General features: G+C 39.9%; 1 protein-coding gene across 6 annotated transcripts in view; it reads right to left on the reverse strand.

The window, feature by feature from the left end:
* Positions 1-17,932, reverse strand: part of PLXNB2 (plexin B2) — a 332,704-nt gene that overhangs the window by 26,581 nt on the left and 288,191 nt on the right. For all 6 annotated transcript variants that reach the window (XM_056573761.1, XM_056573757.1, XM_056573759.1 and 3 more), the window contains 8 exons: positions 15,678-15,908; positions 14,765-14,941; positions 9,764-9,900; positions 8,386-8,486; positions 7,897-8,126; positions 7,062-7,240; positions 1,770-1,836; positions 1,320-1,466 (listed from right to left, as the gene is read on the reverse strand). In XM_056573761.1, coding sequence (XP_056429736.1) covers positions 1,320-1,466; positions 1,770-1,836; positions 7,062-7,240; positions 7,897-8,126; positions 8,386-8,486; positions 9,764-9,900; positions 14,765-14,941; positions 15,678-15,908 — 1,269 coding nt within the window. The remainder of the gene's footprint in view (positions 1-1,319; positions 1,467-1,769; positions 1,837-7,061; positions 7,241-7,896; positions 8,127-8,385; positions 8,487-9,763; positions 9,901-14,764; positions 14,942-15,677; positions 15,909-17,932) is intronic.

A 17,932-nucleotide genomic window follows, 5' to 3' on the forward strand; every position in this document is an offset into this window, starting at 1 on the left:
CGTGCACGGCTTCGGCCCGGCCCAAGGATTGCATATTCATTTTACCCTCTCCTCCCCTGTTCATCCATTGACTCTGTTGTCAGAGCCAATCAATGCGGCTTCACAGCGCAAGCGCAGCAAACCCCTTGTCCTGGAGTAGGAGGAACGGAGTAAGCGCTCATTACGCATGCACAATGGACATATATGCAATGTCTGGCTAGCGCAGTTTAACCCGATAAACCGGGATAATAAACCGGTTATAGTGCGGGTGCGGAGCTGTGTAAAATTCAAACTCCCTGCTGTTCTCCATGAGAGCAGGAGATTGCGCCTGTGTAGTGTAACCATGGTGACCATAGCTAAGAATATACCACTGTATGTGCAGGGAGGGAGAAGGATATAGGGCAGTTAGGTCTATGTATATGTGTGAGTGTGTGTATGTAGCAGAGCTGAGTATGTGAGTGTATATATGTAGCAGAGTTGAGTGTGTGAGTGTATGTAGCAGTGTTGAGTTTGTGTATGTAGCAGAGTTGAGTATGTGAGTGTGTGTATGTAGCAGAGCTGAGGGTGTGAATGTGTGTATGTAGTAGAGGTAAGTGTGTATGTAGCAGAGTTGAGTGTGTATGTGTGTAAATGTAGCAGAGTTGTGTGTGAATGTGTGTATGTAGCAGAGCTGAGTGTGTGTATGTAGCAGAGCTGAGTGTGTGTATGTAGCAGAGCTGAGTGTGTGTATGTAGCAGAGCTGAGTGTGTATATGTAGCAGAGTTGAGTGTGTGAGTGTATGTAGCAGAGTTGAGTGTGTGAGTGTATGTAGCAGAGTTGAGTATGTGAGTGTGTGTATGTAGCAGAGCTGAGGGTGTGAATGTGTGTATGTAGCAGAGGTAAGTGTGTATGTAGCAGAGTTGAGTGTGTGAATGTGTATATGTAGCAGAGCTGTGTGTGTGTGGGTGGAGCTTAATTAAATGATAGTCCTTAGCCCGCCACCGTACCCACTGCTACAACTGGAGACCAGGGATACTAGTTTGTAAGATTGAAGTCACAGGTAGAAGAATTATTGCAATATCCAAAAGAATAGGGCCAAAAGATAATTTAAAGAGGAAAAAGACTAACTACTTATATTATGGCATTAGTTTTAAATGTTTTCAAATGTTGTTTCACTATTCAATAGAAGTTTTAGCAAAATTTCTAGAGTTACAGTTACTGCCATCAAAAGCAATTTCAAAAGATAACAGATCTACCTTTCCTTAGGGTTGTTAATCACAATGACTGCCTTGGTCAACAGTACAAACCAACTGTGCCTTCTGTGCAATTGTATCTATTTATTTATAAAAGAGACCACTTACCAACTGTGTGTATTCAACATCATCCCCCAGTAATCCAGTATCATTCAGGGTGTATTTGGCTTTAATTTGCACAGCATCCACAGGACCCTTCTCCACTTGGTGTTTGATTGCCTTGAAGAGTTTGTATAGATGCTCACCAGCTGTGTCCTGCATTTGGAAGAAAAACATCCCTGTTAAATAGATCTAGAAAAAGCATTTAATAGTGTTGTTAACATCTCAAATACCTATTTCCAGTGGAAACTATTCTATGTTCATGCATGAACAACCAATGCTTTATGATAGCAGAAGTAAAAGCCAAGTCTTTAAAATTGCCTCTAAACTGGGATGGGTACGCAATTTAACAAAACACTAAAAAGCAGCATGTTCTCAGGGCTGACATACCCAAATACTCAAAGAAACTGACCTTCCCTACTGGCTGCATTTTGTGCTGACTGAAGATCCATTACCTACCTTTAGGAACTGATACAAACATATAGACATCCAATTTGAAAGCATTCTCTCGACAACAGTTTCAGATCTGCAAATAAGATAAAGTATGCGATAAACTGATTTGTTCTAATCACATCAGCTTAAAGAGGCACTGTCATTGTTAAAAACTTTTCATATACTTCAGGACTCATTATAATATGACATTTCACAACATACACCTGTTAAATTTTTTTTTAATTTTCACCTCAAATTCAAGCTCAAAATAGCCACCACTAGGGGTCGCCTGTCTTTTAGCCAGACAGACTAGTCTAGATTCTACAGCATACTGGATACCGGCCGTAAAGCATACAGATAAAGGATGTGTGGACATGCTGGGAGCTGTAGTTTTAAAACAGCTGGAGGCAACACTGCTCTAACACAGTTATTTACTAACATTACAGCTTCAGTTGTTACTAAACTACAACTCCCAGCATGCTGAAATAGTCAAAGCTTTCTCGGACTCCTGAATGACAAAGAAGTTGATCAGACATTCAGGAGTCTGTGAAAGATGAATGACACACATAGTGACAGCTATGCTGATTAGCATCCAGCTTTACTAGGAGAAGATAAAACAGATAGAACATGTATTCATAAAAATGCTGTACTTTTATCTAAAAAATCCTTGCACTAATTTTATAAAGATCTATTCTTATATTTATACATTTTATCTTGTGATGAATTCACCATAATGTCTTCTGATTGCTGCAGGCAAGCTCCAAGTATCTTCCTCTGACAAATGACACAGCATAAAACCAGAGAGTAAAGGGTTACAGAGTAGAGAGTACTGATTGGCTGACTGCCCAGGCTTGCTCCTGTGAGGGGGACAGACTGACATGCCCCCTCCAGCTTGCACAATGAAAAAGTAACTCACCAGCAGATAAATGCTTATATCTCAGGATATATAGGACTGAGACACATAAAAATTATATGCACATGATCATGATTGGGTCCTGAGTAACATATCACTTTTTTTTGCACTATGACAGGTACGCTTTAAGTACCTAAAGTTTCAATGATACCATGATTCATTCAAATGAGATATTTAGTGGAAGGAAAGAATAACAGGAAAATAGCCCCATGTAAACTGTATAAAACATGATGAGATATTATCATGGCATACTGCTGGTTATGCCAAACCAGTATGATTAGAGGGCAGTAGTTCCTCTGAAATTCCTCCTTCACAGCATTGCTCCTGGTCATTTATGTGAATGCGGCTGTGTTGTATCTTTGACTAGACCTGAGTCATTTGCCGATGGTGATGGGATGGGTTCCACATTGTTCTTTAAATTATTGGGAATAACAGTGTTACCTTCTTTACTTCTCTTATAGTGCTGAATAAATTAATGAATGTAATGCTAAAGACAAAGTATTGTTCAGTCAAGTTCATTTAGTGGGGTACCCTAGGAGTCAGTTACAGGCCCCAAGTCTTTTTAATAGACTTATTAATGACCTTGTGCAGTGATTGTATGGCAAAGTGTCAATCTTTGGAGATAATACTAAATTGTGTAAAGCAGTTAACACAATAGAGGAAAGTGCACTGTTACAAATGGATATGGATAGGTTGGAGGCTTGGGCCAAGAAGTGGCGGAGGTTCAACACTGATAAACTAAGGTTATATACATGGTAAGGAGAAATCCAGGCTCGGAAAATGTAGTAAATAAAACTCTGGCGGTGACTGACATGGAAAAGGACTTAAGAGTTTTGGTTAACAGTAAATTTAACTGTAACCGCTAGTGTCAGGCAGCAGATACCCAGGCAAATGAGATCATGGGGTGCATCAATAGGGGCATAGATGACCACGACATGGAAATAATTCTACCTCTGTACAATTCAATACTCAAGAGTTCAAAAGGGGCTTAGACGTATTTCTGGAGAGAACGTTGGAATCGGAAGAAATTTTTCCGGTATGGGGCAATTAGCATCCGCTTTATGAGAGTTTTTTTGCCTTCATCTGGATAAGGCTAGAATTCCACTGAGGTTTTTGCCCTGCGATTTTTTTGGCTTTAAAAAAGCCAGAAAAATCACCAGAAAAACAGCCTGTTTTTCCCTGCGTTTTGGCATTTTTACCTTTGTGTGGAATTTGCCTTTTTTTGGCCCTTTGGCGTTTTTTGGACAAAAACAGTTGGGTACCAAAGCAAAAAAAAAAAAAAAATTATATTTAACTAAATGTTTTTCTTTTTTCTAACGAAATTTTAATAAATAATAAAATGTGTTTGTGTGTTAAACTTTTTTTCTCTCTTTTTTTTAGGTAGTACTACTACTCCCAGCATGGAACACACTGTTCCATGATGGGAGTAGTAGTACCTGTACTAATAGACGCGGAGCGGCTGTATACAGCACTCCCCATCTCTGCTCTGTACTCCAGCCAGTCATGTAAATAGAACATCACTGATTCATATTTCCCACCGAGAGTGGTGATTGGCCGGATGGTTGCTGCCAATCACAGCTCTCAGAGGGAAAGTGATGTTCTATCCACATCACTGGCCGGAGTACAGAGCAGAGATGGGGAGCGCTGTATACAGCCGCTCCATCTCTGCAATAGATAGGACGATTGCAGCGGGTGTCATTAATAGACAGATCGCACCTAACTTCTGACACCTGTTGGGATCGGTCTATTAATGCAGGTACTACAGCTTGTTGGGAGTAGTACCACTTGTAGTTAAGAACACATTACAGCGGGACTCACTACTGACACCCGCTGTGATCCTCCGTTATAATGTATAGATGTGGCCGCTCTTCTATGGTCCCCTGCCCTGCCGTATATATATACACCTAGTCATATTTTCCACAGAGAGCAGTGATTGGCTGGAACCGTCTGGCCAATCACAGCTCTCTGCGGGAAATATGAATAGGTGTATAGGGGACCATAGAAGAGTGGCTGGCCGCATCTATAAATTATACAGAAGGATCGCAACAGGCGATCTGTCTATTAGTACAGGTACTACTACTCCCATCATGGAACAGTGTGTTCCATGCTGGGAGTAGTAGCACTACCTAAAAAAAAAAAAAAAAATTTGAAACACACACACACACACTACATTTTTATTATTATCGGCTACATAAATAAAATTAATAAAAATTTTGAAATAAAAAGATAAATTTCGTTAGATACAATTTTTTCCATCACTACTGTATCTTTTTTATTATTATTATTTTTTTTTTTATTGGTACCCTACAAAATTGTAATAAAAAAGGTATGTATCTCCATCACTTTTTTTGGATCGTCCTTCCTATTTAGTCCAAAAAAGAATAAAAACCGCCAGCAAAAACACAAAAGTTAAAACCAACATGGTGTTTTTCTTGGCGTATTTGCTCTCCCATAGACTTCTATGGGAGGAAACCGCCACGATTTCAGTGCAAAAAACGCCAAACTAGGTTTTGTTGGGCGTTTTGAAAATCCAGCCTCTGAGCCCGAAATTGCTGAAAAACGGCAAAAGGATTAAAAAAACGCCAAACTGAAAAACGCCAAGTGAATCTGGCATTTTGCAGTTTACTATTGACTAGCAGCTAACTTCTGGACACGGCGTTTTTTCGCTGAAAAAACGCAGTGCAGGAAAATGTGCGTTTTTTTACGGCGTTTAAAAGAAAAAAAAAATCAGTGGAATGCCAGCCTAAAACAGTAGGGGCACAGCGGAGTATAGGTTGAACTTTATGGATTCTTGTCTTTTTTCAACTTTATGAACTATGTAACCTGTAGAAGTCTTATTTGCTTTCCTAATTGTTTAACAGGAACACAATTTCGTTCAGTTAAAAGAGTTTAAGGCAGCTTTTTGGCTATTGATTTGTTGATGCAGGGAGAATATAGAATTTGCTGTAGCATCAGTATAAAACGCAACTTTTAATATGCAATCAGATTACAATCAGTATAACAAAAACAGACAAAGGGATTAGAAGATGTAGTCCTGTGGGCTCGAATCCAATAGTGAACTACGTCCAATCACCAGATATATTAAGCACCCAGGTCACATACGTACATGATTGTAATGCAATAACAGTATACTAATTCAGTATCAAGACACAAAAAAAACCCCACAACACTGTCCAAATGTGTTTCACCCAATAGGTGCCATGATCTTCAGGGCACCAAACGCGAATTTCAACAACAAAAAGATGAACCCATGTAATCATTGACCCATCATAGCTGTAGCAGATACAAGAGTAACAGAACAGGAACTCAATGGCATCCTGCTCTAATATTCAACAGTCGGGTCATGCATAATACAAAGTGCAGGCTCACAATGGAGCCACTTGCGACATCCCATGTGCCGTTGATGTCTGGAGGAGTTCCCAGTTGGTCCCCTGAAGATCCCGGCACCTACCTGGTGAAACGCGTTGGGACAGCTTTGTGCATTTTTGTGTCTTGATACACTGACTCTAGTATAGTGGACTATTACAATCATGTACATATGTGACGTGGGTGCTTAATATATCTGGTGGTTTAATGGATTCGAAACTCACAGGGATACGTCTTCTAATCCTTTTGGTTATACTCATTTATTTTATATATTGATATTTTAATCTGATCTATATCAATATATTTAAAGTTACGTTTTATACTGATGCTACAGTGAATTCTCTATTTCAGTGCAGGGTATTTCTTAAAACAAATTAGTACTGCATTGTTTTTGCTGGGAGAATATATATATATTTTTTTTTTAAACTTCTATCGATACAGGAAAATTTGAACTTAAGCTTTAAAGGAGTACTCTGGTGCAGAGTATTCCTGCTCCGTCCTGCCCGGGCTGCAAAGAAAATGAAAATGAACCATCTCTCACCTTCCTGGGTTACCGCGGAGCGCCACTACAGCTGATCGGTCCTCCGGTCCATCCTTTTCATACTTCCGTTTGAACGAAGCATCACATGGCGCTCAGCCTATTGCCGGCCGAGGCAGAACATCGCGGCTGCCGGCGATAGGCTGAGCGCCATGTGACGCTTCGTTCACACGGAAGTATGAAGAGGATAGACCGGAGGACCGATCAGCTGTAGTGGCGCTCCGCGGGAACCCAGGAAGCTGAGAGATGGTTCATTTAAATTTTTTTTGCAGGACGGAGCAGGAATACTCTGCAGCAGAGTACTCCTTTAAGGCTCTATTCACACTTCCACAGACATATAGCATATGTTAAACTCCGCAACAGACTTCTAAATGAAGACATTGGCCATATCCACCATGCACCAGTGTGACAGGCATTTCATAAGACTGATGCTATATCAACCAAGAGGCAAATAACAGAGAATCAGATCTAAACCTGAACTGTAAAGCTACAGTTTGCATACCTTCTTAGCATCAATTTGGGATTCTTGGCCACATACTGCTCCATCAATTCCACAAATAAGGTTCTCATGATATCTGTGTAGTATTCCAGCTTTCCATGCAAGGCAACTGTAAGCAGGGAGGCAAAATAAAGCTTTTCCCTGGCAGAGAAATCCTTCTGGTTTTCTAGAGTGTGGATAAACTATGAAAAAAAAATAAAAAATAAAAATAAAACTATTAATAAAATATGACTATAGTGCACACCCTTTTCTTTCTAAAGATAATCTATTGCTATAGAAGGCATTAATGAAAACAGAATAAACCAGAGAATAGTATTTTTTTCCTAAATTCTAATTTTACTCAAGTTTGCAAAGTAAAACAAACAAAAAGTATTATAGAAAACAATGGATTAGTCACTCAACATGAATCGTGATATCACAATCTGTAAATACAAAAGCACATATTAGCTGCATTATATAATATATGGATATATATTGTTCAGAAATGTAGCTGATATAAAGGATTTTCCATAAACTCTTTGTAGAGTGCTGGTGTTGACAATCACAAGCAGAACAGGTAAGAACAACAGTTTATTGTGCTACATGGTGGTACATATTGCTGTTCAGGGGATATCTAATGTTTTAAACACTACAGAGTATTGAATACAATCTGGAAGCCCCAGACTGCTACCTACTATGTGCTTCATGTGGAACAGCTATGGATGTCCTGGGAAGGCAGCTTCCCCAAACACATTTTTAAAGAAGGATTATAAGGAAAAGGAGTGTTGTGTTTGAACAGAGAATAAAACCTTACAAAATATGAATTTCTCAGATATACTGTAATAGAGACTGGACTTACAATTGTGAGAAATGACTTGCTGTTCAGTAGGTTTGAAAACTGGTTCAATGACTGTTCTACGGTTTGTCTCCTTGCTTCTGGAATATCAAGTTTCCCAGTGATCATTACATCTTTCTCCCCATCTTTGGAAGGCCAGAAGAATACTCTGTCTGTGTACATCTTGTAATCCAAAAATGGAATTCCAGTTTCACTGAGGTAATTTGTTTGGTCTTCCATCTCTATCATAAGATCTAAAAATATACATAAAACAAGTAAAATAAAAATACTAAGGAACAAACATTTTTGTTGTAATAATGCTCATACATGAACAGGGAGTACATTAAAACTTGAAATTTAAAATCTATATTTGAACATAGATGGGCAGAGAGAAAGTTAGGATGCTATATGAAAGCCAATGAGGTTACAGTATTACCGGTATGTTAATGTTTATTGTTTTATTTTAGAACATGCACTTTATCTCTATATAGAGTCAATTTCACATTTGTTTACCTGTGAATTCCTTCTTGCAGCGATCTCTGACACTTTCTTCTAAACCCTCTAGTTGCTGTTTCACTTTCTCATACTCTCGCTCTGCTTGCTGACTCTTCCTCCTTTGAATATAATGCCATATATCATAATAAAACAAATTCACTAAATCACTCAACTGGAATGGCAGCCACAGGATTTTATTACTATTATTGTGGATGCCAAATGACAGATGATTTTGATCTAAAGTTTAAACTTTTATAACCTGTGTCATTTTCTTTCAATTATAAATTAAAGTCATCTCAAAGACAAAACTGAGAACAATACTTAAAGGGGCTATCCAGGATTTTTTTTTTTTATAAATATCAACTGGCTCCAGAAAGTTAAACAGATTTGTAAATTACTTCTATTAAAAAATCTTAATCCTTTCAGTACTTATGAGCTTCTGAAGTTGAGTTGTTCTTTTCTGTCTAAGTGCTTTCTGATGACGCGTGTCTCGGGAACCGCCCAGTTTAGAAGAGGTTTGCTATGGGAATTTGCTTCTAAACTGGGTGGTTCCCGAGACACGTGTCATCAGAGAGCACTTTGGGTGAATTCACACCACGTTTTTGCAGTACAGTTCCCGTATATGTTTTCAATGTGAAAACCGTACAGAACCGTATTGAAAACCGTATGCATCGACTCTCCATTGAAAACCGTATGCCAAAAATGCATCAGGTTGTGTCCGTTTTGCATCTTGTACGGTTTTGCCAGTTTTTTTTACCCGTACCCAAAACCTACCATGTTTTTTGGTCCGGGTAAAAAACTGTATTAAACCGTATACTATTTTTTTAAACATTTGAGTCAATGGGAACCGTACAGAACCGTATGTGCATATGGTTCCATCCGGTTTTCACCATACGGTTTTTGACTTTGCACAGTTTTTTTTCTTGGAATTTCAATCAAACAAGTGAAACTTTATTCAAAATGGAGTGAAAAGTAAAAAATGTATACTTTTTTTCTTACAAAACGGATGCAACCGGACATCATTTTGCAAACCGTATACGGGTTTAAATTTGTACACACGTTTTGATACAGTTTAGTCAGGTTTTGAGGTTTCCGTTTTTCATCAAAAACCTGATACGGGAACTGTATTGCAAAAACGTGGTGTGAATGCACCCTTAGACAGAAAAGAACAACTCAACTTCAGAAGCTCATAAGTACTGAAAGGATTACAATTTTTTAATAGAAGTAATTTACATATCTGTTTAACTTTCTGGAGCCAGTTGATATATATAAAAAATGTTTTTCCTGGATAACCCCTTTAATATTTTAGCATAACTATTATGATATATCTTAATGAAGCTGACTTCACTGAAGGTATTTTCTTGCTTAAATAAAGACAATTTAAGACACTACATACCGATAGAAGTAAACTGCGGTGATGATTATTAGGATCATTGGTATGAGGACTACTGGAATAATTATGTGTAAAGGAATAGCAGGGGACTGTCCATATTCTACTTTTCCCAGTATCCATTCTCTGTTTCCAAATTGAACCTATATGGGAGAAAAAAAATGATAAGTATCTTTCTACAATTTACAGCTGCCTTTAGGGTGGAAAAAAATAAACTTAGGGTAGCCATATAAACTTAAAAAAAAAATCCAAAACACTATCAAACATGTTTAACCCCTTAAGGACGCAGCCCATTTTGATCTTCAGGACACAGCCATTTTTGCAAATCTGACCTCTGTCAATTTTAGTATTAATAACTATGGGATGCTTTAACTTATAAATTTGATTCCGAGAAAGTTTTTTGTGACCTCCTCTTCTTTATGCTAGTGGTAAATATTTGTCGATACTTGCAAAATTTCTTGGTGAAAAATCCCAACATTTCATGAAAAATTTGAAAATTTAGCATTTTTCGAACTTTGAAGCTCTCTGCTTGTAAGGAAAATGGACATGTCAAATTAATTATGTATTGAATCACATATACGCCTACTTGACATCATAAAGTTGACATGTTTTTACTTTTTGAATCTAATAGAGGGCTTTAAAGTACCGCAGCAATTCTCCAAATTTTCACGAAAAATTCTAAATCTGAATTTTTCAGGGGCTAGTTAAGTTTGAAGTGGATTTTAGGGACCTTTCTGTGAGAAATCCCCCATAAATGTCCCATTATAGAAACTGCACCCCTTAAAGTACCGTATTTATTGGCGTATAACACGCATTTTTTAGACTAAAATTTTTAGCCTAAAGTCTATCTGCGTGTTATACGCTGATAAACTTAAAAAATGCGCAGAAGCCGCTGCAGTTCAATGATTTAAAGCGGGCGCTTTAAATCAATGAACTGCAGTGGCTTTTGCGGAGTCAGAGACCACCGCCGCCACCCGCTTCTCTGCCTATCCTGGGGTCCAGAGACCGCCTCCGCCACTGCCCCATTACCTCCCCCATCCCCGGTTTTATAATTACGGTACCTGTTTCCGGGATTTGCGCTGCTTCTGGCTCCCGCGGTGTCCTGCGTTATTGCTATGCGATTCGCTGCGCAATGACGAGTGACGTCTTCAACGCGACCTCACCGTCAGTGGCCCGCGCACAGTGACAGCTAAGGACACCTCCGGAGCCAGAAGCAGCGTGGACCCCGGGAACAGGTAATTATAAAACCAGGGATGGGGGAGGTAATGGGGCAGCGGCGGCGGCAGTCTCTGGATAGCCAGGGGGAGAGAAGCGGCAGCTGCTATCAGGGTATACACATGCACACACACGCACGCTCATTTTACCAAGGATATTTGGGTAAAAAACTTTTTTTACCCAAATATCCTTGGAAAAATGAGGGTGTGCGTTATAGGCCTGGGCATGGTATACCCCGATAAATACGGTATTTAAAATGACATTCAGAAAGTGTGTTAACCTTTAGGGTGTTTCACAGGAATAGCAGCAAAGTGGAGGAGAAAAATCCAAATCTCCTTTTGTTTACACTAACATGTTCTTGTACCCCTATTTTTTTTCATTTCATTTTTCATTTTATGGGCTAAAAGGAGAAAAAGCCCCCCAAAATTTGTAACACAATTTCTGTCGAATAAGTAAATACCTCATAAGGGGATGTGAAATGCTCTGTGGGTGCACTAGAGGGCTCAGAAGGGAGGGAGCGACAATGGGATTTTGGAGAGTGAGTTTTGCTGAAATGGTTTTTGAGGGGCATGTCACATTCAGGAAGCCCCCTTGGTGCCAGAACAGCAAAAAAACTCCCCATACAACATACTATTTTGGAAACTACACACCTTAAGGAATGTAACAAGGGTACAGTGAGCTTTAACACCCCACAGATGCTTGACGAATTTTCGTTAAATTTGGACATGAAAATGAAAATTTAGATTTTTTTTCACTAAAATGCTGGTGTTACCAGATTTTCACAAGAGGTAATAGGAAAAAAGAACCTCAAAATTTGTAACATCATTTCTTGTGAATATCGAATTACCCTATATGTGGACGTAAAGTGCTATGCAGGGCTCAGAAGAGAAGGTGCCCCATTGGGCATTTAGAGAGAGAATTTGGCTGGAATTTAAGTCAGGGGTGATGTCTGTTTACAAAGCCCCCGTGCTACCAGAACAGTGGACCCCCCACGTGTGACCCCATTTTAGAAAATACACCCCTCACAGAATTAAATAAGGGGTGGAGTGAGCATTTACACCTCAATGGCGTTTGACAGATTTTTGGAACAGTGGACTGTGCAAATGAAAAATTTTATTTTTCATTTTCCCGGACCACTGTTCCAAAGATCTGTCAGACACCTGTGGGGTGTAAATGCATACCGTACCCATTGTTACATTCCGTGAGGGGTGTAGTCTCCAAAATGGGGTCACATGTGGATTTTTTTATGTCCGAAATGCTGCAACTATCAGCCACCATTGTGCAAATCACCAAAGTAGGCGTCAAATGTACATGGTGCGCTCTCACGCCTGAGCCCTGTTGTGCGCCTGCAGATTGCTTTGTGTCCACATATGGGGTATTTCTGTACTTGGGAGAAATTGTTTCACAAATTTTGGGGGGGCTTTTGCTCCTTTTATCCCCTATAAAAAATAAAAGTTGGGGCTACACCAGTATGTTAGTGTTACCCCATACATTTAATTTTCATAAGGAGAAGCCCCCCCCCCCCCAAAATTTGTAATGCAATTTCTCCAGAGAACAGAAATACCCCATATGTGGACATAAAGTGCTCTGCAGGCGCACAACATGGTCCATGAGTGAGAGAGCACCATGTATATTTGAGGCCTAAATTGGAGATTTGCACACTTAGGAAATAAACACACACAAACAAAAAACAAAAAAAACAAAAAACAAAACACATGACCCCATTTTGGAAACTAGACCCCTCATATAATTTGTTAAGGGGTGCAGTGAGCATTTACACCCCACTGGCGTTTGACAGATCTTTTGAACAGTGGGCTGTGCAAATGAAAAATTACATTTTTCATGTTCACAGACCACTATTCCAAAAATCAGACACCTGTGTGGTGTAAATGCTCACTGCACCCCTTGTTACATTCCTTGAGGGGTGTAGTTTCAAAAATGGGGTCACATGGATCTAATTTTTTTAGCGTTTTTGTCAGAAACGCTGCAACTATCAACCACACCTGTGGAAAACACCAATTTAGGGCACAAATGCATATAGTGCGCTCTCACTTCTGAGCCCTGTTGCACATCTGCAGAGCATTTTGCGTCCACATATGGGGTATTTCCGTACTTGGGAGAAATTGCATTACAAATTTTCAGGGGTCTTTTTCTCCTTTTACCTTTTGTGAAAATGAAAAGTATGGGGCAACACCAGCCTGTTAGTGTAGAAAATTATAATAATTTTTTTTTTACACTAGCATGCTGGTGTAACCTCTAACTTTTCCTTAAAAGGAGAAAGATCCTCAAAATTTGTAACGAAATTTCTCCTGAGTACTGAAATACCCCATATGTGGCCCTACACCAGTGCCTTGAAATCCAACAGGGCTCCAGAGTGAAAGCGTGCCATGAGCATTTGACGCCTGAATAAGGGATTTGCATACCCTACGGCAGTGTTTTTCCAAAAAGGATGCCTCCAGTTGTTGCAAAACCACAACTCCCAGCAAGCCCGGACAGTGAATGGCTGTCTGTGCATGCTGGGAGTTGTTATTTTGCACCAGCTGGAGGCTCTGTTTGGAAAACAGTGCCATACAAGACGTTTTTATTTGGGAGGGGGGCTGTGTAAGGGTGTGTATATGTAGTGTTTTATTCTTTATTTTTTGTGTGTGCAGTGTAGTTTTTTTTTTACAGTACGTGCACAAGGTCAGGTTTACAACGAGTTTCTCACTACAAGTTTGAGACACGGCGGATGTTCCGCAACTCAAACTTGGAGCCGGGTACTAACTGTAAGCCCACCCGGGTACTCTAACTACAACTCCCAGCATGCCCTGACCACCAAAGGGCATGCTGGGAGTTATAGTTATGCAACAGCTGGAGACACACGGCTATAACTCCCAGCATGCCCTTAGGCTGTCCGCGCATGCTGGGAGCTGCAGCAGCTGGGAGGCACACTTTTTGCTTGGAAAAAAAAAAAAGGGCCTCCATCTGTTGCATAAGTACAACTCCCAGCATGCACGGACTGATAAATTGCATTTTGGGAGTTGTAGTTATGCGCTTCCAGCTGTTGCATAACTACAACTCCCAGCATGCCTTTTCACTTTCCATGCATGTTAGGAGCTGTAGTTCTGCAACAGATGGTAGCACTGATGTTGCATAACTACAACTCCAAGTATGCACGGACAGCCAAAGGGCATGCTGGGAGTTGCAGCTATGCAACAGCTGGAGGCACACCACTACAACTACCCTTTTGCTGTCTGAGCATGCTGGGAGTTGTAGTTATGCAACAGCTAGATGCAAAAAAGTGCCACCATCTGTTGCAAAATTACAACTCCCAGCATGCATGGAAAGCCGAAGAGCATGCTGAGAGTTCTAGTAGTGTACCTCCAGCTGTTGCATGAATATAACTCCCAGCATGCCCTTTGGCTGTTGCATGCTGGGAGTTGTACACAAGCAACAGCAGGAGGCACACAGGCCTTACCTCCTGCTGTTGCCTCCGGATCCTGCCGCCATGCGATCGCGCTGCCTCAGCTAGACCCGCTGCCGCCACCCCCGCCTTGCCGCTACAAAGGTGACCCCCACCAACCGCTGCTCACCCCACGACTTCGTCCAGCAGAAGGATCCCCCCTAGACGATATAACTGGGTGGTTGCTGTTAGATAACAGCAGTCATCCCGGCCCGATCACCACGTCTAGAGACGTGGTGATCATGGAACGCAACGCCGTAAATGTACAGTGCTGTGCGCTAAGTGACAAAAAGCAGCACTGTACATTTACGGCGCTCGTTGTTAAGGGGTTAAAGAAATGAAGACCATACCGTAAATTCTGGCAAGTTATCCGTGGTGTCTCTCTTATGGCGCCTCCTGGGTGGAGGTTGCTCCTCAGGTGGAACACAGTACAAGTCAGTCGCAGTTAAAGTATTTATCTTGCAAATACCTTCACCAACAAAAGCTTTAGCCTCTTCTATAGTCATAGCTTCATTCAGTTTACTGCCCTAAAAAAGAATTAAAGATCAAACGTATTGAAATTTGCTATTTATTTACTGTCAAAAACAAAATGTTAAAAAAAAGTTCAATGGACACTAGGGGCACTACAAGCAAATTGAATAGTTATCAAGTTGCAACTTGTGCCAAGGAAAAGATATTATTCATATCCTTTTGATTCAAAAGTTGACGTATGCTTTGAGGAATTACAAAAAAAGTGCCAAATACAGAAATCTTCACCATTGATCATTTAAAGGAGTACTATGGCGCTTTTTTTTTTATCAACCCTCCGTGCCCGGGCTGCAAAATGAAACAAAACAAACTTTAACTCATCTGCCTACATTTCCCTGTTGCTCCAATGTCAGTGTCCCTTTCTCCGGTCCCTGTCTTTTTCCGCTTCCTGCGGGTCGGTGAGTCACGCTGTGAGCAGAAGCTGTGAGCAGCGTGACTCACCGACCCACAGGAAGCGGAAGAAGACAGGGACCGGAGAACAGGACACAGACATTGGAGCAATGGGGGGACATTGGCAGGTGAAATAAAGTTTGTTTTGTTTCATTTTGCAGCCCGGGCACAGAGGGTTAATAAAAAAAAGCACCATAGTACTCCTCTAACCACACAATGGCCAACTTCACAAGGATCAAAATGGCTGCTAGCAAAGGAGACATTAAAAAATAAATGCACCAAGCTAACCCATAAATATACACACAAATGTGCCCACATAGTCACCAGAGTAATAAGGATAGTTACCTTTGCATTAATGAGATTGTTCACTTGTTTCTTGATACCATCTGTGAAGTTATCAAAAGTAGGATCAGAGACATAATTGAAAGAGAGTTCAGTTGTCTGCAGAGGTGTCACAAACCCATCCATTTTAATCACTACAATAACCTCAGAGTTCAGGTAATTTTCCGGTACTTGAGGAGAAGAGAATATTATTACTGTGTCATTGACTTTTTCAAGGATTCCTTGCTTTTCTATCTGTAAAGAATAAAGAAAGAAAATCGCTGACCTCTCAAATAACATGCTATGGAGCATAGTACTGAAATAGGAACACACATTTACACATTTATAGACAGTTAATGGAGCTCAGGAAAAAGGGGACTGTTACATTGAAGTGAAAAAAGAGCAGTCTAAAAGGAAACATAAATCTTTGGATAATCGCAAAATAGCCCTAATTTACTCAAAACGTAGATATATATGCAACATGTAAGGTTTGTATTAATTCTACTGCATGCAGAGATGTCAACCTAGGAGACTTGGATTATGGCAAGAATATGAGTGACTTTTTGGGGATGTTATCACATGCAGAGAAAAGGGAGGGAATGTTTGTTGGCACTAACTCTTTGGTTAAGAAAGATTCACATGAATGATCTTCAAAATCTTATTAAAGTAACATAGTAACATAGTTCATAAGGTTGAAAAAAGACCAGAGTCCATCAAGTTCAACTTATAACCCTAATGAGTCCCTACTGAGTTTATTGAACATATAGCAGCATAAAGCATGCAGCTAAGAATATGTTTAACCCTGGTGTTTGGTAAAAGAAAACTAAAATGGACTAGTTGGATGGAGGGAAAACTGGGATGGTCATAGGGGGAGATTTATCATTGGCTTTACACCACTTTAATATTCTAAATGTCCCCGCAAATATTGCACAATTGCATTTTTTGTGCACAATTGTTTTGCGCAATTTCCGCTAGAACATCTTTCAAAGTTGTCTACTGTTTGGTGCACTGTACACCACTTTTTGCAGTGGAGCTGTATTTATTATTTGCACAAATTTAATTTAGAAGTGTTTTTTTGCGCAAAGCCTACTTTTTTGCACAAACCTACACCACCTAATGGGACACGTACAAAAGTGTTAGATGCAAGAGCACAAAGCTTATCAAGTCTGTGAACCATTTTGGTAAATTTTGACAAACTGTGTAAACAATACACCAAGCAAAAGGGTAAACTCTCTACTACTTCACACCAACATAAGTGGTGGTATTACTATACTACACTACTATACTATTACAATACCACAGTATTGCATTGAACTAAAAGTGTCTCTTTTTCAGGAGGTGGCTTATATAAAACAGCATGGTTTAACTACAGCAGAAGTAGTGTTGCAGGATATGGTAGTATTTAAAAAGGTCAGTTTATTGTAAAAAATACAAAAAACTGTAACTTGAGATATAAGAGTTTTTAATACTGGAATAAAACACAGAAAATATGCCTTACAGCTTTGCAAAAAGGTTTACAAAGCCCAATATGGAACAAAGTAAAATTTCAGTTCCAATGAGGATGCTGTGAAAGGGGCTAAAAGCCTTCCCTAGGTAATACCACTCATGAATCTGACCCACAATGCTCTATAGGCAGATTAGCATACTGCAACTATAATAAGAAACATATACAGAAAATGAAATAAAATGCACCGATATGATGAGACTAATATTATAGAAAGACTAAAGCTCTATTAAGTGCAGTATATTTATACTTCAGTCATAGGTGTTTGCAGTCTTGCTTGGTGCAGTCAATCACTCTATGCATAGGTTCAGACTATAATCTGGATAATCAGACACTGATCTCTATCCCGCCCCCTGCCCGATTTTTGTTGGATTGAGGCTCCTAGCCAGAGGTTGCTTCCCGACTTGTCAGTCATTTGGACTTGCAGTTAGTTACTACAGTGCTGGGAGGCACTTTCTTATGGCACCGAAAAAAGGAGCTGGTTCTAGGAACTTTAGGGGAGGTGGGTCACAGCACTCTTGATCCGTATGCTTCATTGCCTGATTTTACGGTAGCCAGGGAGCAGGGATCTTTATAAATATAATAAAGAGGTTTCTCCGTTTTCACAAAAAGGGTGAACAGATGACTACAGGGAAACCCAAGTAAACTGACCAATAGCCATAGCATTAAAAAGAGTCTGCTTAATATTGCATTGATAAGATAATCGTAGTAATGTCCATTTGCTGATCATCAGCTCTTGTAAAAGGGCCTTCACTCATTTCAGTCCTCTAAGTGG

The sequence above is a fragment of the Hyla sarda genome, chromosome 4 (assembly GCF_029499605.1).
Source record: "Hyla sarda isolate aHylSar1 chromosome 4, aHylSar1.hap1, whole genome shotgun sequence".
Lineage (NCBI taxonomy): Eukaryota > Metazoa > Chordata > Amphibia > Anura > Hylidae > Hyla > Hyla sarda.